Below are 24,228 nucleotides of genomic sequence, written 5' to 3' on the forward strand. Positions count from 1 at the left end.
GACCAAAATCTCAGTTATAATATTAAAATCTGAATCTGACAGAAAGGGCTCAGATGAATCCCAACTAAAGTGTCCACCACCTTTCTCACAACTCTCACAGAGTCGAAAGCCATGCAAGAGCAATTCACGAGAAGGCCAGTACTGACCAGAGACCAGAGAACAAATGTTTAAAATTGGGAGTTTTATGATTTCAAGTAAAATAAATCTACACAAGGTCCCACACCAGTGAAGAGAGGTGGGATAAGTACTCAGTACCACTTAAGTAGCAGAGTGTAGGAATACTCTGTTACAGGTAAATTCATGAATTTAAAATGTTACTCAAGTAAAAGAACCAAAGTATTGGCATCAAAATATACTTAAAGTACCAAAAGTAAAAGTATTTATTATTGGTCCATTTCGGAATAATATGTATTAACTGTTTTGATTATAATTATTGATACATAAACTGTTATTCAAAGCTGGCAAAGGTGCAGCTAATTTGAATTACTCTGTATGCTGCAGGGTAGCTTGTGAATTTACTTCAGGTGTAACTAAAGTCTTATTTAAGTGTTGAATATATATCATCCAAATCTGCAAAGTAACTCAAGCCAAGGTACAAAATAATTATAGTGGAGTAAAGTACACGATTTTCCTCTGAATTGTTGTGGAGTAGAAGAACAAAGTAGCATAAAATGGAAATCAAAGTACAAGCATCTCAAAATCATATTTAAGTACAGTATTTTCGTTTATTTACTTATTCCTACCGGCGAAAAGCGTTTCCCATGTGTGATTCATGCAACTCACTGAGCAAGGATTGGGGAAAATGTCTGTTTATATTATTTTTCCCTTACTAATTTTTTTGGGAGATTGGGACAATGTATTTTTGTCAGTCCTGAAGATGGCGATAATGTAACTTTATCAGTGCAGAACGCCTCCCTAAACCAACGAAGAAGAACATTCCACCGGAAGCTGCATTATTCACGAAAGCTACAAAACTCAAATTGGTTTATTTAATTCTTCATACATCCATATATTTTACAAAGTAGAAATGGCTGTAGTTGAGAATCTGAGAAGTGTTATCAACGAGCGGCTAGCTGCAGCTGCCGATGAAATATTTGGAGTTTTTGCTCAAGCTTTATCAGCATACGAGGAGGAGATTTGTCGTCAACGCAGATTATTGGATACCGTCTTGAAGCCTCAGATAAAGCTGCACAGAACAGGTGTGTAACAAACAATAAAATACTGTTTAATTTCCTTTCAGGTACTTATTATCAAGCAATCTGAATGGGATTAATTATGGTTAACGCCTCTCTTTAGCTATTTTGTGAGGGTGTGAATAATCTACACGTTTATAATTCTTCTTACTGGCAGCCACAAAGTACATTTACCCAAATATAATATTGAGGTAGTTGTTCTAACCTTAAGTATTTCCATTGTCGGCTCATTTGAAGATGATATATTTTATCATTATCTTTATTTTAGAAATCAACTGTAAATACATAATCAAATAGGACTAATTTCCAACAAAAAGAAGTGTGTCCTACTTGTCCAGTTAAGGCTTTAAATACTGCATTGATTCCTGTTACAGTGAGAGAACCACATTACGTTTGTTCATTCATGGTCAGATCTCCAACGACAGATCAAAAATACACACAGCACAGCAGTTAAAATACACATTGTTAAAAAAAGTTGTTGGCCTAATGTTCTTTTGTTGTTTTGATAAAATCTCTTCATACATGTTATGCATTATGCATTTCTATAGTCTTGTTTGTTGTTGTCTTGATATTGTGATATTGATTTTAACACCATGTCCCAGCATTGCATGCAATTTGCTTCCCAAACACCACACTAACAGTACTTTCTTTGTCGTCTGTCCCTCCAGAGCTCCCTCTGCAAAATGTCTGTAATGAGGTTTTCAATGACCAGCAGCTCTGTAGTCAGGAAAGGAACTCTGTTCTGGACCAAGAGGACCCAAAGCCTGCACAGATTAAAGAGGAACCGGAGGAACATTGCACCGGTCAGGAGGAGGAGCAGCTTGAACTAAAGTCGGAAACAGATGTCTTAATGGTGACTCTTACTGATGATGGAACATGTACTTCGCAATCTGATCAAAATCAAAGTGCAGCAGAGAAAAGATCTGAACCTAATAGAGAGAGCTCTGGAGCACCAGAACAAAACCGTCATCATCAGCTACTTTTTCACATCTCTCATGTAACACTTAACCAAGATCAGACAAGTGGCAACCATAGAAATGCAACAAAAACAAACCAAAAACACAAGGTGACCAAACCAATTGAAAAACAATACAAGTGCAACAGCTGCAGTAAAGACTTTTATTTGTATAAAGAACTTAGAGTTCACATGAAATCTCACAGTCCTCGGAAACGTTTCAGTTGCACAGTTTGTGGAAAAGGATTCAGCTTCAAATGTAACCTCAAACGACACATGGTCACCCACTCAGGTGAAAGGCCGCATGCTTGCAACTATTGTCACTGGACTTTCAGGCGTTTGGAACATTTGCAGGTTCACATAAGAAGTCACACAGGTGAAAAGCCTTACAGCTGTATTTACTGTGATAAGGCTATGTCTTCGAACTCAGCATTGATTAGACACGTCCGCTCGCATACTGGAGAGAAGCCTGAGAACAGCAATATTTCAGGATAGCTTTTATAGTCAGAACAAAAGAGACTTACAAGTGCATCCTTGAATCATGAGCTCAACCCTGAAATGGCAAATGACAGTTTACCCAGAGACTTACGTTATGCTTTTAAAGCCCTTTTATATAAAGTGCTTTATATGCATTATATTAATGCAGAACTGTGAAAGAAATTAAAAGATGTGTGATTCAAGTGGCAGCTTGGATCGAAACTCTAAAGCAGAAATGTTTTTTATTGTGTTGAAATATGTAAATATAGATGTTACTGTTGGGGTTAATACTGTAATAATTCCCCTCAAGTAAACTTGACAAAGATGCTTAATCAAATTTCTTGACATCACAAGTCTGTAAATTGATTGAAGAGATGGCAAACAAAAAGCTAGTGTTTGACACCAGTATGGAATAACAGAAGAGCTAAGCAGCAGCCTTTATCCCTCTTTTACTTCACTGTTATCATGTCCTCTTCGGTTTATTGCCAATGTGAGGAATTTCAATGCTTGAAGTCATTGTACAAATGCAAGATTCAGACGTGTAGCATCATATTTTTTACTGTTGTGTGTATGTTCAGTAGTGTCCCAATGATGAATGTTTGATTGATTCTGCCCTTATTCTTATTCTTCCTATGAGTTATATTTTCTTTGGCATCTGTTCAGTTACTTTAATTTCATGTATGAGTTCTGAAAGTCTTGTGGATGTTTAGCAACTGTTTTGCTAATACATTAATAATTTAGATTGTGTTGTTGTTCTTTTAATTATCAATCAGAAACATACTGTTGTCCCAGCATCTCTTATGTGAATGTGTGAATATATTGGATTTCAGAATGCAGCCAAATTTTTAAATGTTTATAGCAGCGAAACATAGTATTCACCTGAGTGAATCCGACATGCTTTAAAGGTAAATAATACAATCCACAAACGTTATATTTAGAAATGTGGAGAAATTAAACTATTGGAAACTATTACGCACTGCTTATAAACTGTTATCAATGATTTCTCAAACATAGACCAAATAATAAGGAACATATTCTGGTTGATCAACAAAAAGGCTTATTTAATTTTCGTTATAAAACTACCCAAATAACGACTTACTTCTTTGTTACACACTCCCGTGCAGCAGATGGCAGTACGAGCCCAAGATGTTTATTGTTGACATAACTTCTCATGCGGAAGAAAACTGTCACACGCGTCACATACATGCGTTATATTTTCTCGAAGTTTTAATCGATAAAAAAGTATCTCGATTTGAATTCAACAATGTCTTCAGTTCAAAGTATGAGACGGTTTGTCTGTGACCGGCTCACTGCGGCTGCTCAGGAAATACTGGGAGCTTACGAGAAGAAGATAGAAGGTTACGAGGCAGAGATCGCTCGTCAATGCCGACTGCTGGATGCCGAGTTGACACCTGAGCTACAGTTACAGTTACACCGGACAGGTACGGACAAATTCCTATTCATATTATATAAAGGCTGTTCGTTGGCGAACGATCGGATGATTCGTATTTAAGTGTATGTCGTTTGAGTCCATAGACTTTCAGTCGAGCCCCACCTGACAGACAAACCAGTTTGACTGGTGTTATAACAGAATAATAACAATGATGCCAAGGATTACACTTTTGCATAATCGCGTCGAAATTGTTTGTACACTTTATTAAAACAATTCTATCTCAATAAATATTACTGTTGCACCACATATAACATGCGGAAGTCACCTCTATGCTGCAGTTGTCTCCCTGAAGGCAATAAATGAATATCCTACACCTGACAATCATTAACATAACTCTAATCTTCTTTCTGTCGACAAGAAACAATGTACAAAAGCAAACGTATGTTTACTCAAGTACTTAGTTAAATGCAGTTTGGAGGTACTCATAATTTACCTGTTTTCCATTTTACTTGTACTGCAATTAAGAGGCAACATTGTACTTCATAATTCAATCTGAGAACTAGCTTTAGCTATATAGTCTATCAGTTTATACAAGCCTATACATACAATGTGTAATTAAAGGTTTGCTTTTTTTGCAACCCGTTTGGCTTGTTACCAAATTCAGCTATTATTTTGTTTTTATTTCATGTTTTGTTGTAATTATGTGTTAAAGCCAAATAATAAAACCTTAAGAATAAATATAGAAATTCAGTTGAGTATGCCTTGGATTGTTCTGCACGTCTTGTCATGTCTCGGATGTCTTTGAGTTGTTGGCATTTACACTACTGAGTGTTTAATATACATATCAGGTGGAGATCCAGATTTATAAATTCACCCAGTATTTTACAAAACAGAAACAGTTGAAGTAAAAGCCGAAACAAATTGTATATTAGCTTTTTTTTGCACTACCCATCAGATTCATTGACCCTCTAGAGGGGGCCAAACCCCTAGGTTAGAACTAAACTATCAAACTGTATATAAAGAATTTGGAACTAGCTTCACCTTAACCAGTTTTAACAATACAATCCTAAATGTTTATTGATGCATAAGTATTATCATGAGTAACATTTTTTAAATAATAATTACTTTCCTGATTGGGCAACTGTAAATATTCTAGTATATTCTAGACCAGGGGTGCCCAACCAGTCGATCGCGGTCTACCAGTCGATCGCGGGCTGAGTTCCAGTCGATCGCGAGAAAATGTTGTGTGTAGGCCAGGGGTGGCCAACCCGCGGCTCTCGAGCCGCATGCGCCTCTTTGCCCAGTCTCATGCAGCTCCTCAGTACATATGGAATTTTAATTGTGTGGGGTTTTTTTGCGCATATGTATCCAGGTTCAAAACGGGTTAACGACACACAAGTTCCAGGCCAATCGTTACACAGAGTTTTGGACACAGAAGTGCTTTAGCCAATCAGAATGCAGATCCTGCAGTACAGGAGGCGGGTTCTACTGCACTCGCGATGTGACAGGGAAGGGAGAGATCTGCTTCTGAACGGCGAAAAATAAAACTCAGATAAAACCGTAATAACTCAAGTCAAATCAAAACGGTAATACTTTGCAGTTGTAGATGTGTGTGAGAGGGCCTCTTCACGGAAAGCTGGCCACCAACTCAGAAGGACTCCTGAGTTGCTGAATCGCTATAACGAAATAAATAAGAGAGAAAGTGCATCTCTGTCAGCAGAGCTTCTTATTTTTTTATTATTCTTATTTTTAAATAACTGTCATGAAGCAGTATTTGAACCAACCTTAGTCATGGGTTTGTTTTAAATACAAACATTTAAATATTGTAAGCCAGATTTGTAAAGGAGTGTTCAACGCAATGAATGCCAACTTAGTTCAAAAAACCAGCATGCATAGGAATACAAAAATAGTTTTCACATGATTAAGTGAGAGTGTGTGTGAGGCAGTGCACACAATCTTAATGGCTGAAAATAACTGGCCTCTGGTCTTAATACAGATTTCTGTCAATATCATGGTGTGTGACATTTACAAGAAGTCTGGCTGAGCAGAGGTATGCGTGTCTGTCTGTGTGACAGAGTGTGTCTCTATTGGAGTGTGTGTGTCTGTGTGTCAATTATTGTACATTTTTAGATTTTCATTTTCTATGTGTGAGAGATAGAGAGGGGCACAGAGGAATAGAGTGAGGGAGCACACCAGTGGAGTAGCTATATACCTATTTTAGGTGAACTTCAGCCCACCTAAAAAAAAAAAATCCCACCCAAATGAACATTTTGAAATTGAAAAGAAAAATGTTATATATATATTTTTTATGTCTCACATTAGTGTTGAGAGTTGTGCACCCTCCCCTTACCAAGACCACACAGTTCTATTGTGTAGCCTCTTAATTTTGCTCTCAAAGTGCACCAGAAGCATGCAATTCACTTTAAAATGTTTTAAAAAATCTGCCCAGGGAAGCATGCCCCCGGACCCCCCTAGAGGATGTGAAGTCCACCCCACCCAAACTTCAAAACTAGCTATGCCCCTGGAGCACACAGAAAGGGTGAGAGCAAAAGAGAAAGGGCAAGAGAGAAGTGGGCGGACATACATCCACGATGTGTGTATGATGTGGCTCTTTGCAGTAACAGTCAAATAATTGTCTCTTCGTCTCTGACTGGTTGGCCACCCCTGGAGGCCATCCTCCTACTTTTGCTTAAAATAGGCCTACATTAAAACTTCCAACTTAAAACATCTTAAATAGTCACAATGAACTGCTGATCGCGTGAAGCAGTGTGTAGATTTGTACAGCTATAGTAAGGTAGATCAGGCATAATCAAAGAAAAAATCTCACGCGCTTCTTTCTATCTGCGCGCGCATGGTATGGTTGCTAGGTTGTAACTAAGGACTCGGAAGGGCGCGAAAAGCTTGACTAGAGCGAGTGGATACTACCATGGCGGCAGAGGCTAAAACATCTAAAACTTATAATTTTCATTCTGTCAGGGTTTGGGGAAATAGGACCCAAGTGCAGCAACAAAGGGAGGCAGGTATGGGTACAAACGAAAGGCGAGCTTTACGGGCTGTAGGACGGCGAGACGCCTCTGGACGACAGGCTGTAGGACGGCGAGACGCCTCTGGACGACGGGCTGTAGGATGGCGAGACGCCTCTGGACGACGGGCTGTAGGACGACGGGCTGTAGGACGGCGAGACGCCTCTGGACGACGGGCTGTAGGACGGTGGGGGCCTCTGGACGACGGGCTGTAGGACGGCAAGACGCCTCTGGAGGAAAGTTAGGAGTTGGCGGGACCCCCGGCAGAACAGGTGACGGCGGGACCCCCAACGCAGCAGGAGCAGGTGTTGGTGGGACCCCCATCGGAACAGGTGACGGCGGGTCCCCCAACAGAACAAGAACAGATGTCGGCGGGACCCCCAACTGGACAGTCGACGCTGGGGTTGACTGGACAGGCGAGGCTGGGGGCGAGGCTGGAGTCGACTGGATAGGAGAAGCTTGGGTTGACTGGACAGGCGAGGCGGGAGTCACCAGGACAGGCGAGGCTGAGGTCGACTGGACATGCAGGGCTGGAGTCGAGGCCGGAGTCGACTGGACAGGTGAGACCGGAGTCAAGAGGAAAGGCGAGACTGGTGTCGGCATGGCCGGAGAGGCCGGAGTCGACAGGACAGGCCAGGCCGGAGTCGGCCGGGCCGCCGACAGGACAGCAGGGGCCAGAGTCGGCCGGGCCGCCGACAGGACAGCACGGGCCGGAGTCGGCCGGGCCGCCGACAGGACAGCAGGGGCCGGGGGTCGGCCGGGCCGCCGACAGGACAGCAGGGGCCAGAGTCGGCCGGGCCGCCGACAGGACAGCAGGGGCTGGAGTCGGCCAGGCCGCTGATAGGAAAGGCAAGGCTGGTGTCGGCCGGGCCGCTGACAGCACAGCAGGGGGTGGAGTCGGCCGGTCCGCCGACAGGACAGCAGGGGCTAGGGTGGACAGGAAAGGCGAGGCTGGAGTCGGCCGGGCCGCCGACAGAACAGGAGTAGCTGGAGTGGGCCGGACTGCAGCTGGGAGCATAGCGGCCAGGGCTTGGCCTGGAAACATGGCTGCTAGGGCCGGAACTGCAGCCGGGAACGCGGCTGCTAGGGCCAAAACTTGAGCCATAAGCGTGGCTGCAGGGGGCTTGGCTGCAGGGGGCTTGGCTGCAAGAGACTTGGCTGCAGGGGCCTTGGCTAGTGGAGGCTTAGCTGGTTTTCGACAATATGAGTGTAAAAGAAGAGCTGCTGACCATTTTGCCTTTGAAAGGGCACACAAGAGGCACAGATATTTTTCAGTTGCCCCTCTTCAAACTCATCTCAATTACAACCGATGGGTCCCCAGCAATGATTGGACGTACTGCTGGGTTCATTGGATTGAGCAAACAGTCTGAATCTTTCCCAGATTTCCTGAATTACCATTGTATAATTCACCAGCAAGGGTTGTGTGGGAAGATTTTAAATATGAAAGACGTGATGGATGTGGCTAACAAGATTGCCTGTTCTGTTCGGGCCAGGAGTCTGCAGAGGCGATTGTTCCGTGCGCAACTGGAGGAAACCGGTGCAGAACACACAGATCTGCTGCTGCACACAGACGTAAGGTGGCTCAGCAGAGGGACATTTCTGGAACGGTTTTCTGAATTGTTGCCCGAAATTAAAGACTTTCTGAAACGTTCAAACCATGCTGAATATGCACAGCTAGAAGACAGTCAGTGGCTCTTGGATTTAGCCTGTCTTACTGATCTGACTGACAAGCTCAATAACTTGAATCTAGAGCTGCAGGGTAAGAACAAACACATCATCAACATGATCAGCTCTGTGAACACCTTTAAAAGCAAGTTGCTGCTGCTATCAAGCAGGTTGCAACAGTGTGATCTGCGGAACTTTCCACACATGGACACAGAACTTAAGCGTCAGGGCAAAGACTGTGCGGAGCTTGAGAGTGCACGTTATGATAATCAAGTGCAAAGCATCTTGTCAAAATTTGACAGGCGCTTTACTGACTTTGCATCCATTGAGCCTGTTGTCAGTTTCTCAGTTTTCCATTTCGGGAGAATATAGATATGGATTGTATAACGTCCAAAGTGGCATCACTCTTCAACCTGGATAGCGGTGCTATTGAGAATGAGATCCTCACACTAAATAATGACATTGAGCTCAAATCAAGAGCTACATCTGACACAAATGTCCAATTCTGGAATCTAATGCAGAAAGAGAAGTACCCTAACCTCAGACAAACTGCAAAGAATTTGACTGCACTTTTTGGATCAACATATTTGTGTGAGTCTGCCTTTTCACATATGATAATCATTAAGTCAAAATACAGATCCACCATGACTGATGACCACCTTGCGGCCTGCTTACGGCTGGCACTCAGCTCCTACTGTCTGGACTATGAGAGACTAGCTTCCTCCTCTCAGTGCCAGAAGTCCCACTGAGGTAGAGAACCACTTTTCCAACTTAAATTAGGCATTGTATTAATTGGGTTGTATGTTGTTGTGTTGTTACGGGCCAGTCCTAGGCCTTCTTGTGCTTATTCTTTGCATGACGTACATTTACTTCAATAAATGTATTATTATTGTTAAAATTTGATCTTTGTGTCAGAACATTGTGTTATTATATAGGTGCACAATTAATTGTGGCTACGCTATGGCTTTCGATATGGCTTGGTAGATCTCGACACACTATCAACTTTAAAAGTATATCTTGGTTCAAAAAAGGTTGGGCACCCCTGTTCTAGACTATTTCATCACAACAGTTAAATGTAAGTGTATCTACAGTATTTACAGTGTGTCATCATTGTTCCAATCCTTTCTCCCTGTACTTTCAGAGCTTCCACTGAGAAATGACCATAAGCAGGAGGAGGAGGAGTTTCTTGTGATCCAGCCGCAGCACTTTGACCAGGCAACCAACTCTAGTCAGGTACCGCTGGATCCTCCACCTATTAAAGAGGAACAAGAAGAAACGTGCATCAGTCAAGAAACAAAGCAGCTTGAACAACAAGAGAATGAAGCCTCTAAGTCAACATGTGAACAACCTTTCAACAGTGACCACTCCCAGCCTTCGGTCCCTCATCAAACTGAAAGTGCAGCGAATAAAGATCCTCAATCCAGCATCTCAAACAAAGATATTTTACCTAGATCTGACAAGGACACTTCTGCAGTATCACCACCAACCACTGGCCACCAGCTCCCCTCTCACAACTCTATTGAGAGCCAAGATCACGTAACTTGTAACCATGGATATACAAAACCAAGAACATATATCGAGTCATCACAAAATGAGATAACCAAAGACCAAAACCCAACATCAGCCACAGGAACTCAGAAAACATCAAATAGGAAATGTGATGATAAGAACACAGCAGCCACCAGCAGTACTGAACTGGCAACACATGAGGAACATATCAATGACAAACCAACATCAAGTGGAAATAATGAGCCAATGCCAAAAAAGAGTCCAGATACTGGAAAAGCAACATCAGCTACAAGTACTGCGTCAACTCTACAGAGGAAAGGTAATAATGAAAGCACAGCCTCAAATGAGAAGCCACCAACAAACAACAAAAGTGAAGATGGGACACCAACCTCATCAGGAAATGTTGATCCAACACTAAACAAGAAATGCAGCAATGGTAATAAATCATCAACCAGAGGCACTGAGCTAACAGCTAATAGGAAAAATAATGAGTCCTCAATATTCGCTAAAAGTTCAGCAAAAGAGAATTTAAATGATAAGACCACAACAACAGCTACAGGCACTGAGATAACACCAAATAAGAAATTCAATGATAATGTTGCAACATCTAAAGGAAAAAATAAGCCAACACCAGATAACAAATTCCAAGACGAGAGACCAACCTCACCTGGAGGTGTTGAGCCAACACCAAATAAGAAAGCAGATAGAGACACAGAGCTATTACCAAATAAAAAATCTAATGAAAATGACCCAAACTCAAAAGGAACTAGTGAGTCAACAGCGCAAAAGAAAAGCCAAGAAGGGAGACACACCTCTTCTGTAAGTGTAAAGCCAAAAAGCACACATAGCAATGAGAAGACCACATCAGTTAAAAGTACTGAAACAACACCACATAAGAAATCAACCACAGGTGTCGAGCACACACCAAACAACAAATGTAGTTATGAGACTACAACTTTAGATAAAAGTCCTGACCCAGCAGTAAGCAAGAAACCCAACGATGGGAAAAAAACATCAACTACAAGTTCTAATTCAAAAACAAATGAGACGCTTCCTGATGGGTGTACAACTTTAATCAAAAGCAACAAGTTAACACCAAATAAGAGACAAAATGATGGAAGCACAACATCAAATGAAAGTAGTGACAAAACACCAAATAAGAGACGGAAGGATGAGAAAACAACATCAAGTACTGAGATAACACAAGCTGAGAAACGTAGCCAAAAAAGCACAATATCAAATAAAAACTCACCACCCAATCAGAGTGATGGGAACAAATCAGGCATCCAGGATGATAATAACCCTTACAAGTGTGACAAGTGTGGTAAAGTGATGACTAACTTCAAAAACTACAAATTTCATATGAAATCCCACACTGTCGAGAAGACTTTCAAATGTGACACTTGTGGTTTAATGTTCAGGGAGAGTTGGGATTTGAAAAAACATTTAATGGTTCACTCTGATGAAAAGCCTTTCAAATGCAAGGTTTGCGGAAACAGATTCAACCGGCAGTATAATCTGGACTTGCATTTACGGATTCACAGCGAGGACAAGCCGTACAAATGTGACAGGTGTGACAAAAGCTTCAGGTCAGATATTAATCTGAAAAAGCACACGAGAATTCACACAGGTGAGAAGCCTTACACTTGCAGCGACTGTGGCAAAGAGTTCGCAGATTCTTCGTCTTACAAAAATCATCTGCGAGTTCATTCAGGGGAAAAGCCCTTTATGTGTTCTTATTGTAAGCAACGATTCGCTACCAGGACCACTTTGCAAAGGCACACCAGAACACACACAGGTGAAAAGCCCTATGAGTGCGAGGTGTGCGACAAGTTGTTCAGTCACAAAACCAACCTGAACAGACACATGAAGGTGCATATTGAAGAGAACGCCTAAAACTGCAGTAATTGTGGAGAACAATTCTCTACATGGTTAAAACTCAACAGACACTGTGAGGGAATTGTTGGCTTAGGTAGTTAAACTTTGACATAGCTCATCATTTTCTCCTTCCTCTGTCTGCATTCCCAAGGCATAGGTCTTTCAGCCTTGGGGTGCTCTAATCTCCCTTAAGGAGGGGCAGCTTGGGAGCATTGTTGATGCCAGTCTATGACTGAGCACAACAGTGTTAATTTCGTCAACGAAAACTGTTCGTCAACCACCTTTTTTACATGACTAAGACGAGACGATGACGAGCTAAAAATAGATTGTTGATAATAAAAACTATGACAAAATCTTTATTTTGTTCTCGTTGATGAGACGAGACGGGGCTTAAGTGTTAATGGTGGACTATCGGACATTCTAAATGCAGGATATTTTATTTTCCCCAAATTGTCCTTGTTGTCTGTCAAAATGCATCCCTGTCATTGGTTGAATTAATTGGCTTTCTGGGAAACTGCACACGTCACTCACATCCCTCAGCTACAATTGATGATATCCAAACTGAGAAAATAACAAGATGATGGCTTCAGCACAAAAAGGTTTTGGTCGGAAAAAAAGACTAAATATATGGACACACTTAATTTATGAAAGGAAAACACACTGCACTGTTATTGCGGGTGAATGAGAGATGCCATTTTGCTACAAATTAGTTGGGAAGAATACAACCAACCTGAAGAGACACTTGAAGGCGCACCATCCTGCAATTTATGCCACAGTATGTTAGCTAACTGTAAACTGTAACGATACATGTAAGTCGTAATGCTAATTAAGCATATCAATTCGTTAACGTTAAGTCAATATTACTGAGCAGTCGGCAACTAGTGGCAAATTTGCTAGCTAACCATGTTGGCTTAGCCTTTCTTGCAAAAAGGTTTTCAGTTTGCGGTAGCAAAGGAAAGAGCCTGGTTTCCAGGCTAATGTTGGCCGGGCTTGCATTGCAATAACTATCCAGTCACGCTGCAATTAGTGTTTTTTTTACGATTACACTGCAGTTTATTTGGAAGATATTTGTGTATGGTTTCTTATATCTAAGGCCAGGTAGGCATATATAATAGACTAGTTGTATTGTTTTGTAACATAATTTGAATCTTCAAAATCTAAACTTGATGTAGGGGAGACCGGGGATGGTTGTCACACTTTTTACTTAAATGTAATTTCTGCCAAAACAGTGTATGGTAAGAATTCCCTTTCTGTACACAATTAATGCTTAATGTGTCAGATACAAATGGATAGTCCTTGCTCTCGTAGAATCCATTCTCTTCGAAAGATTTATCTTATTTGCACCATGTATGTTGAGTTGTTGGAGGAGCATGGTACATAAGATTTTCATTGCCAACATATACGTTGTATATTCTGTGCATATGACCAATAAAACCTTGAAACCTTGAAACCTTGAAGATATGGGCTGTCAAAGGCACCTTGCGCAGATGTGACAACCAACCCCATAGCGGGGTAGGTTGTCACACCCTATGGGGTTGGTTGTCCCTGTGTTATTCTAATGGAAAAATTGAGACATTTAAAAAAATGATACTAAATGTTTATTTTCAACGCAATATAAAACCAAACACATTTTGTTCTGTCCTCACCAGGCGCCCATTCACTTGACTAGACAGACAGCTAACAATAGAACGATGGAATGACTTTCTGAGGCAGAAGTGGGTTTTGAACATTTACTCCATCCTTTAAGTTTACAGAATTCTTCCTTTTCTCCTTCGTAAACTAAATAAACAAACAGAAATGTACATAAACGTGTGTTTGCTTCATCCTTCTACATACATACACAGTGTAGCATAGAAATCACGTGAGGAAAATAACATACTAGTTAGCTTGCTCGCTCTACATGACTTGCAGAAGTTCTTCAGACATTCTATCTACACAAAAACGATTTATTGCCATTAATTTGACTACAAATTAACTTAAGATGCATAAAAGCATAAATTGGTCCTTCATACACAAAATCATAAACATTGACTTACAAGCAAAGCCTTAACAAGGGCAAGAACGTCCTTCAAGGATGAGCATCTCTTCACCTTGGCATGTTCTGACTCAACTGAAGTAATGAACTTCCTACTCTAGCTAGATTTGACATCACAGGAAGTTACATCAGCTGAAGGTAAGTATCAAAATAAAAGGCAGGATTAATAATGAGTGTTTCCTCACTAGAAAGACACTAGGTGGCGCTAAAACCCCAAACAATTCCAATGCCATGACACATTTCATGTGTATAAAATCATCAAATAAGTTTTATTGGTTCCTTTTTAGACTCTTTAGATTAAAACATGTAAATGTAAAATGCATAAATGTAAAATACCACAGGCTATGAATGTAAAACACCACAGGCTATGAAAACTACTGCTACTACTATGAAATCTGAAGAAACTCGATTGCTCCTCAAACAGAAGTTCAAACAAGCGGCATAACTCATACGAAAATACAGAGCACAGGGGCAACTACGCTATATAATTCATAACACAGACATAAAGAAACTATGATTCTTAAACAACATTTAGCAATCACTATCCGCCTCAGAATCACAGTTCTGACAAACAAACTGGCAGACCAGGTGTGCAGTCTTTGTGGGCCCACCCCTTGCATATGATGCACTGCAGCTATGTCTCCTTGGACCGACTATTTGACCTCTTCATCTGAGGAAGCCTCATTTTCCTCCTGTTTCCTTCTCTTTTTGGAGGACTTTTTCTTTTCCGCTTGGGGAAAAAGGGACTTCTTCAGTCTCTTCTTAGTGGCCTTCTTTTCCGCTTCAATACCTTCCTTGACAGGAGTGTCGGTAAGGATGCAACTTTTCTTTGTCTTCCTCTTCCTGGACTGCTTCCGGGGAGGGGCCTTTGGAAATGGTCTCAGCTCTTCAGGGCTGAAACCAGTGTGTGCTGTGCTTTTAAGTACTCGGCAAGCTGTACTGGGAGTGACAGGGGATTGGGAGTGTCGTCTGTTTGATATAACTCCTCTGCAGCTGGCTCCTCTGCAGCCAGACTAGGATTCGGGCTGGAGTCAAGAGTTCGGTCAGTGATGGAGGATGGAGCAAATGTTCTTTCTGTAAACTTTTCCCTGTCGTAGGATAGGCGACAGCCACAATCTTTGGGATATCGTAGATAGTCATAGTTTTCCCAGGATTATATAACATCCAGGCAGCGAGGCTTTGTTGACATAATTCTTGAGGGGGCCGTAAACAGACAAATCAAGGGGCTGCATGCGAGGGGAGCAGTGGGGGTGGAATTACAGCATCACAATGCCATTGGCCTTGGCAAAATTCAGTCCTTCAACCGACAGATGAGAACTGTGATTTTCCAGTAGTAGGAGGTATGGCCTCTCCTTGGTGCATCGTATGTGGGAGACAAAATGCTTTAGGAATTCCAAAAAATGACCCTCCTTCATCCATCCGGATGGATTTGCAGAACCAATGCTCCCTGTGGGGGCACCACTCAAAATATGGTCATGGAAATGGACCCAGGGGAAAATAAAGAAGGGAGGAATAAAAGTCCCTACTGCAGAGACGGCACAGGAGAGGGTGACCAAGGTTCCTCTTACTCGAGAGTCAGGGACCCAACCTGCTTGTAACCTCTCCTTTCTACCACTTTATTTGGCTTGTGGACTGTAGTAATGCCTGTTTCGTCCATATTCCAAATAGACTGGGGCTCGAAGTGGTGGCGTCTCATTACCTCCAAGTTGTCAAAGAACATGCCTACATTGTGCCTGTTAAAGGCACTGGTATGTCCTAAGCTGGTGGCCTCTGGGGTTCTAATGGACAGAGAGAGGTGCCTTTTTACGAATGCACAGAACCAGTCTGCGCCGGCCATCTGCTTTTCAGCCCAACTGGATTGCATGGGTACATTGTTGGCCACTGCAAAAGTGTAAGCCAATTTATTAACTTCACTAGGCGCCAGGCCAAGATATATGTCGGAAGCAGTCAGGATATAGTTTTCCAACTGATGTTCCTGTTCCTCTGTGAAAACTATCCTGTTCTTCACGTATCCTACTGGCAGGGATGGCTGGACACAATCTCCCTCAATCTTTTCTGGGCTCATTTCTTGCAATATCTTGCCAGTGTACGATAATTTATGTTGTGCCTCTCAGCTGTCCCTCTTATGGATTTGCTCTCCAGCCTGACCACCCTGACTGCCCTAAGCATCACATCGGGCGGTGTCTGGCCATGAACTGTCTTCCTGACATAATTTCTACCCATTCTCCTATCTAAAAAGAATAAGAAATCTAGCGTTATAATAGCGTGCATGTAAATATCAACAGTGGGGTTGGTTGTCACGAAAATAATTGACAACTAGGGCTGTCACTTTACGTTCGAGAATCGATTGTACAATCCTGCGTGTTGGCAAAGTGAAATATTTTCAACCTATTTTTATGTTGGCTAGTCCTCAAGTGAATTTTAAGTTTTATTTTCAAACTATTTAACAATCGCCTGCCTATGCGAAATGTGTTTCATATTTATAATGGTAAACACAGCCAGAAGCCTGCAGTAATGTTTTTCGTCATTGATGTTATGGCAGTCCATACTGCTTATTGTTTTTCGAGAATGCTCCTGTGTGTTATACACGAACATCACACAATAAATAATCAGAAATGCTGACCTGTACGTCTCTTGCGCCCTCTTTACGTTAGTCCTAATGGCAGTGTGTTGGCCTTTATTTTGAAAATTGAAACGTAGACGTGGATAATCGATTCTACAATCGATTCAATGAAAATTTAAGCGTAAAAAATCGATTGTGATTTTCAAAAAGTGACAGCCCTAGTGACAACCTACCCCAACTGACATGCAACTGACACGCAACTGTGAGCATACATAGTGCTCACATGTATTAGCCTAGCTAAGAAAAAACCTAACTAAATTGTAGCTCTCTATACTTTAAATTGTAATAATTATTTTACTGTCAACCCATAATGTAATGAGTTAGAGGAAAAACATGAGATACCTCAAAATTTACTTTTGCATAATGAAAAACAAATAAGTTGTCTCACCTCAAGGTTATGCTGCTTTCACCTCCACTGTGAACGTAGACAACCTCTGACACTAATGATGAACATTTCTGTGTCAACGGTTTTGATCAGCGCCCTCTAGTGGCTGAGACATGATGACTGTGACAACCTACCCGTGTGACAACCATCCCCACTCTCCCCTACTATATTTTAATGATAATATTATGATATTAGTTAGATAGCATGCACCTTAGCGGATCAGCAAGGACAACACAGCAGCATCGCATCAATGTGAGAGTCTAGGCTAGAGATATCCAACTAAACTAAGGAAAGGAATCCAGATATTACACAAAGTGTTAAGAGAGTGAAATGTTCCTTTACGAATTTCAACACTTAATACTGTCACCTTGATTCCAATTTCAGATATCTCTATTTGCCTAACTGAATTAGTTTGAAGAGAGAAAACATTTTGACTAAAATGTAATGATTTTTCATCAACTAAAACTGGACTTAAAACGTTTTGAGTTGTCGTCGACTAAAACTATGAAGGACTAAAAGGACCAAAATGTGACTAAAAGTAATAAATATTTTCGTCTAAACACTAGACTAAATCTAAAATAGCTGCCAAAATTAACACTGGAGCACAAATTACCATGACATAGTTATTGTTCAGGAACGTCTAGAAGCCCTTCTTATCTGGAAAGTAGGTTCCCTGGCGTACATTCTTTTCTATGGACGACAGCTCTAGTTAGATTCAGGGTCCATATTTGTCTGGTCTCGCTGATATGGATTGTTCATTCTGAACTGGTTAAAACCTCAGACTGCAGTAGAGTTCTTCAGAATTGGTCGGGCGACCGCTATGTCATCTCGTGGCTGCAGCAAATTAACCTTCAGTGTTTGCCATCAAAGTTCCAGCTCTCCCAGTGTCTCTCTGAGTTTCGTCTCCATTGCTTCAGAAGTTTCCATCACAGACACGAGTATGTACACACAAGTGATGCACAAAGCTACTCTGCCTAAAAACCTCTCTGAATTTGATACACTGCCCTCATGATAAATGTAAAGAATTGCAGACAGCGTTCAAAGTGGAATTGCAGCTGTTATTTCAGTTCAAACAGTAATTGAACTGTTTTTCGAGACATTACCACACTCAATGTTGACTAAAAAAAATGACACAGTAGAGCCAGAGATATCATCATTTTAAATCCATACAGGCATCAAAATCTGGCTGTCACATTTCCCACAATGCATCACAGCTTCAAACAGCTTGTTCAACAAAATTAGTATGCTAGTAGCGGCTAATAATGTAGCCTTGAGTTGTAGCCTCAGTCAGTGATGAGGAACAGGCTACAGATGTATTGCTATTTTAGTCCCCCGTTCTTCTACCATAACTGCCATTTCTGTTTTCTATTCTTTTATTTGCCCTAGTTTTTTGTTTGTTTATTTTTTTTCTGTCTGTCCTCACAAAATGGAAAGCGGCCTTTGGTACCTAGAAAGGCGCTATCTAAATTCAAATTATTATTATTATTATTATGATTATGATATTTTATTGTTGTCTTCAATCAATTCTGAAAAAGATTATCAGACTTCATGCAACTCTTTGGATTCTTTCATCCCGTTATTCTTATACTGTAGACTCTATACTTTATACTCTAAAAACTACTTTTTGCATACAGTAATATTCCAAAGACATGTTCACAGACATCTCAATCTGTCATTTTAAATATTCCTTTTTTATTCATGGCTAATGAAAACCTCTTTTTTTTGTCTGCACAAACTGAATTAAGTGTGGTAGCCAATTGGTGCTGGGGGTTGATGATGGGGCAGCTTTTGTTGGTGTCTTCCGGTTCAGGTTCTGCTGCTACTTTACCGACATGTATGCATAGAAGATTTATAGTGTTTTTATAACAAATTGTTGACTCCTTATGTTTGTTTGGCAATCAAAGTTCTTGGTCAGATGCATTGTGTTACATGAACAAATGATCCAGTTTTTTGGCTTGACAATCCTTAGTTTTTTTGTTCATTGTTTTAATCATAGTTTGTATTATTCACTGTATTGTCAAATTAAGAAAATAAATACTGTCTGTTTGTTTTCTAAATGCATCAATACTTTGAGTTTAATCTAATGACCTCTAAAAATGCAACAAAATCCTATAATCCACATAATCAGCACAATGTTTCTGTAAAATATCTTATTTTAAATAAATTGTATTGCACTGTTTCTCAAAATAATGTGGTTGTAATAATTTTCTGTTTGCAATTTACGTTTGAGGCAGCTTGGTCCGACATTAACTGTTAGGCATATGTTGCACAACCATGCCTTTTGCTAATGTTGCCTCTTACAGACTGTGGTTTCCTTTTTTTATTTTTAAGTTATCTCTGATGTATAGAAAGATTAACAGCTTTGGCGGGAAATTAAGCATTTCTCTTTAAGTGATCTGTAGAGAGTGTGTCAGAGTTAAAGCCAAGAAAACCATATTTCTAATTGATTTAAAATGTCTGCAGTTGAGAATTTGAGAAAGGTTATCAATGAGCGACTAAATGCTGCTGTGGAGAAAATATTAGAAGTTTGTGAACACACTATGGTTGTGTACGAGGAGAAGATTTTAAGTCAACGCAGATTGCTGGATGTCCTTTTGAAGCCTGAGACAAAGCTACACAGGACAGGTATGTTACTATTTCTTTTTGACATTATTGTAACTTGCATTGGGCCAAATTAACATTATAATTCTGAAATTTGACAGGTGAACCACGCCTACCTGGTTTAACTACTGTTGCAGGTTCTTCATGTTATTCTAATACTTAATTTAACTATTCAGTGTGGGTTTTATGTACTTCTATGCTGACTTGCCAGAAACAAATTTGAATGACTGTTTTATATATCTGTTTAAATTGTTACAAAAATCTCAATAAACATTAAATAAAATAAAACAAATAAAAGTAAATATCAAGATTTCACGTTGACTTATGCAGTAGAAAGGTATTAACAAAAAAATATACTAGGCTATTAAAGCTAAAGTACTCTGCTTTTTAGACAGAATAGTCCTTTTTAGAGAGGTAGATTATGAAGAATATATATATATATATATATTATATGTATATATATATATATATATATATATATATATATCACTTTTGCTACTTCTTTATTGTTTCAGCTGGTAAACTTCTTACAAAATCTTGGACAAATCAAATACATATGAAGTATAAAATAATAAGTAAAGCTAAAAGGATAACTTATAGACTAAGGAGTGGTAGTAGTGAAGGATATAGTGAAGCTTTGATTGAATTCTGCTTATTGTATTGAGCTAACCAAATGCTAGGCCTACTGGCAGTACTATTCTGTCAGAGTAGTTCAATACTTAATCATAGGTAAACCAAGAGTTCCTACACAGGGGTGAAAACGCTCCCTAATGTTTCTTGTTTTGTCCCCCAGAGCTCAAACAGCAGCTTGTCTGTAAGCAGGAGGAGAAGAAAGTGCTTCTTGATCAGCAGCTCTGTATTAAGAAGAGGAACATTTTGGATCAAAAGCCTGCACAGATTAAAGAGGAACTGGATAAACTGTTTACCATCCAGGAGGGAGAGCAGTTTGTACTGAAGCAGCAGACTGCAGCAGTTGAAGATCCCCTTGACAAAATTTGTATTGTTTGGGTGAGATCTGGATCTGACAGGGAGAATTCTGTTGTATCAAAGCAGAGAAGTGACAAAACTCTCCTCCCTAACACCTCTCAGGTAACAGATAACCAAGTCCACCGAAGACCAAACCATGGAAACGAAACATCAAAAACAGATACAACACCAAAACCAAAAAAAAAGAAAAAGAAATTACATCAATTACAAAAATAACAAATAAGTGTGTTAACACATTGTCAACTTCAAATTCTGAGCCTAAACCAAAGAAGAAAAAAGAAAAACAATGTCCATCCCACATTAACCACAGATAATGCAAAAACCCCACAAGATCAACTTTACCATTGGAACTCAACATCAGCAGATGCTACTGAGCTAAATCCAAAAGACAAACCTTGCAAGTGCAACGAGTGCGGCAAATCATTTTCTCTTTTCAAAAACTTGAAAGTTCACATAAGAATCCATACAGGTGAAAGACCTTTTAAATGCAGCTACTGCGCAAAGGGGTTCATTCAGAGTTCTGCTTTGAAAAGACATATATAAACTCACACAGGCGAAAAGCCCTTCAAATGCAAATCATGTGCGAGAAGGTTTGCCCAGATGTCTGCGGTAAGCACATGAGAACTCACACAGGGGAGAAGCCCTTTGTTTGCAACACCTGTGGAAGAAGATTCAGGTGCAAAGTTAATTTGGAGAAGCACATGAGGACTCACACAGGTGAGAAGCCCTACATCTGCAGCGCCTGCTGGAATGAATTTGCTGACTACTCATCGCTGAAATGTCACTTTCGACTGCACACACGGGAGAAGCCTTATGAATGCCCTCAGTGTAAGAAAAGATTCACAGTCAGAACAACGACAAAGCACTTAAGAACACACACAGGTGAAAAGCCATATAAGTGCAACACTTGCGGAAACAGTTATTCTCAAAGTACAGTACTTGAAAATACACGTACGGTATCACACAGGTGAGAGACCGTACAAATGCAACGTCTGTGGACAACCGTTCGTAAGCAGCACAACGCTGAAAAATCACATGAGGATTCATAAGGATGACACTCTGAGCAGCAGTTCTTAAAAGGTTTAACTGCATGTCATTGAAAAAGTCATCAATATGTAACAATAGGGCTTCTTTAGATATTGTAAAAAGTGTTCTCATGGCCTTAAGCATATCGGCATAGAAAATTGGCCTTAGAAATTGTGTTGGAGGTTTTTGTCTTTGCTTTCCACAACACACTGCTTTTGAAATGTCTGTTTGAGTTCACAGGCCTCTGAACAACACATATGTGATATAGACAAGGAGCAAATGGAAAGTGCAATGGATAAAACTTTTTTGAGACCCACCTGTTGTTATGCCTACAATCATATAAGTATAACAGGATTTTAGTAACCCTCTATGATCAACAGGTTACACCAAATGCCTTTGTAGCTGTGACAGAAAAGAATTGTCCCATTCTGCCATCATGTGGTCCTTTATATATTTGCGACATTTGATCCAGATGTATTTTTTATTTGCTTTCAGGTAATACGGTGGGTTGTGTCCCAATTTGCATATTGCTTGCATATTTGTATGTTTTTTTTTTTGTGACTACGTTTTCTTGTTTTAGTTTTCGATTGACATTTTTATTATGTGGCTTATGTTTTTGTCTCTATTCAGTTACATTGTGTGGTAAGATTATTTTTATTGTAAAAGTTGATAAACAGGTTGCCCACCTGTCTTTGTTAAAGAGAAACCTTTTAGCTGTGTTAAATCACAAATAACCCAATTCTGCTGTCTAGTGGGCCTGCATTTACTTTCACTTCAAGGCAATTATACACTTGAATTTTATTTTTTTTAAGCCTTTCCTCGCTAACTTTATGCTCTCAAAATAACCCTCACATATTGTATTTAGGTTCAGATATGTAACAGGAGAAGGCATTAACGCTGAGATCTATATAAAGTGTTGATTTACCCTGTGGTAACAACTTACCACCAGAGTAACCTCAATAATACCACTCAACCAAATACGGTATGATTTCATTGCATCCACTGTTACCTTTGTATGCACACACACGATTATCTCTTCAGCTCCCATTCGTTTCTCAGTTATATACATACTCACTCTAAAAAAATATATTATTTTAGAGCACAGCTTGCTGTCAGATATCAAAATGAAGTGTATATAGTTCTAGTTTCATGTGGTAAACAGTGTGATAAAACTGATAATACATTGTTTAAAATGTATTTAAAAAATGATAATTGCAGAAGCACTGTCTCTGTCCGTCTGTCGGACCACCCACCTAGCCTTTGTACTGTAAATGCATCAGTCTGTGCTGCAGTGGTTAATCAGTGGGTCGTGGCTCCAGAGCTGCAGTGGCTCCAGTGTCATTGTGGAGCATTAGCAGCTCACAGGTAGGTTCATAAATCATCTAGATTATGTTTGCACAGCTGTTTGCAACCCTCCACTCTCCCAACCCCAACCTCGGACACTGTATCAGTTTCAAAACGGCAAATATTTGTAATCATCTTGGAAGACTTGTATTACTTAGTTTCCCAAATGTGATTGATGGAGTATCTTGGAGTAGCCCTTTGGGGGGTAACTGAAAAATAGAAGGCATACCAAAATATAGAAGGTTATATTGAAATGCTCCCTCCTTTAGTGTACCAAGTAAAACCCTAATGGTTGTAATTTAAGCACTTGCCCATCTTTTTTATCCATGTCTGAAGAGCTATATGGATATACCTAGCAATTAAAAAAACCAAACATTTTATGTTCTCATCTTTTTGGTTTTTGATTGAATTGGTGTTCAAAAATCAAAAATAAGTTTCTCCTGTGCTCACACATGACAATCTTTATTATCTGATACATAAATCGAACGCACCCTTTCACCTGTGCATGGAGGCCCATTTCAGCTTGCATGGCTGCACAGTGCGCACAGACATGGACACACAATGCTCAAAAAGGAAATTCTTATCACTGCAGCTACGTTATTGACCGTTTACAAACTTTGTTGTGCTAGTAAGTAGCGTTTAATTAGCAGTTAAACCATCAACAACCCGATCTGTTGTAGGATATGTGGAGAAATAACGTATTTTCCACCATGTGTTCTGCTCTGTTTGTTAGCTATGCATCGGGTCAGCCGCACAGGTGTTGCCTGCTTCAAACCCGAAAAGCTATTTGGACCAAACTGTCTCATTCCTGATGAGATTTTTACAATTTCTGAAAGGTAAGAATTTGCTGATTGTTGGGCCATATCACCCAGTTATTGTTGCATGACCATGAAGTGGCGGCTGGGACTGTTGGCTGTGTATTGCTTTGCTCAGATTTGCGTGTGTTTAATTTCGAGGCTTCTTTCCTTTAGCTGCTAGTTTATACTTTTATTTGCCTGTGTGTTACTTTCATTGTAAGGGTATTTATTTATTTATTCTGAATTATGTGATGTGTTCATGCTATTTACATTGTTACAGAATGATGTTTCAGTTTTGTTTATGGCATGTTTCCTCCAAATTGTTGTTGTTTTTGGG

At 40.2% G+C, this 24,228-nt stretch overlaps 1 protein-coding gene and 1 pseudogene across 4 annotated transcripts; both read left to right on the forward strand.

The window, feature by feature from the left end:
• Positions 1 to 911: 911 nt before the first annotated feature.
• LOC134873470 (uncharacterized PE-PGRS family protein PE_PGRS54-like) lies at positions 912 to 19,315 on the forward strand. Of its 4 annotated transcripts, none has more exons than XR_010166959.1 (3): positions 912 to 1,199; positions 1,862 to 4,067; positions 9,848 to 11,861. XR_010166959.1 is itself a non-coding variant. In XM_063897100.1 (3 exons), the coding sequence occupies exon 3, from the start codon at positions 7,145 to 7,147 to the stop codon at positions 7,880 to 7,882; it is 738 nt and encodes a 245-aa protein (XP_063753170.1). In that variant the 5' UTR covers positions 912 to 1,199; positions 1,862 to 4,067; positions 6,995 to 7,144; the 3' UTR covers positions 7,883 to 7,926. The 4 variants fall into 4 exon arrangements, 3 of the variants coding, with proteins under 3 accessions (XP_063753170.1, XP_063753168.1, XP_063753169.1); XM_063897100.1 differs by lacking the exon at positions 9,848 to 11,861 and adding an exon at positions 6,995 to 7,926; XM_063897098.1 differs by lacking the exon at positions 912 to 1,199 and adding an exon at positions 13,743 to 19,315 and having other exon boundaries at positions 3,777 to 4,067; positions 9,848 to 10,651.
• A 361-nt stretch (positions 19,316 to 19,676) lies between these two features.
• LOC134873314 (zinc finger protein 239-like) lies at positions 19,677 to 22,728 on the forward strand (annotated as a pseudogene).
• Positions 22,729 to 24,228: the final 1,500 nt, after the last annotated feature.

Source organism: Eleginops maclovinus, chromosome 12, assembly GCF_036324505.1.
Source record: "Eleginops maclovinus isolate JMC-PN-2008 ecotype Puerto Natales chromosome 12, JC_Emac_rtc_rv5, whole genome shotgun sequence".
NCBI lineage: Eukaryota > Metazoa > Chordata > Actinopteri > Perciformes > Eleginopidae > Eleginops > Eleginops maclovinus.

What these genes read in the sequence shown, in the direction of transcription:
- LOC134873470 (XM_063897098.1), top strand. Translation starts at nt 3,890, where the DNA reads ATGTCTTCAGTTCAAAGTATGAGACGGTTTGTCTGTGACCGGCTCACT. An exon ending in GTTACAGTTACACCGGACAG is followed by an intron (nt 4,068 to 9,847) that starts GTACGGACAAAT and finishes CTGTACTTTCAG; the next exon opens with AGCTTCCACTGAGAAATGAC. An exon ending in AAACAAGAAATGCAGCAATG is followed by an intron (nt 10,652 to 13,742) that starts GTAATAAATCAT and finishes TGTCCTCACCAG; the next exon opens with GCGCCCATTCACTTGACTAG.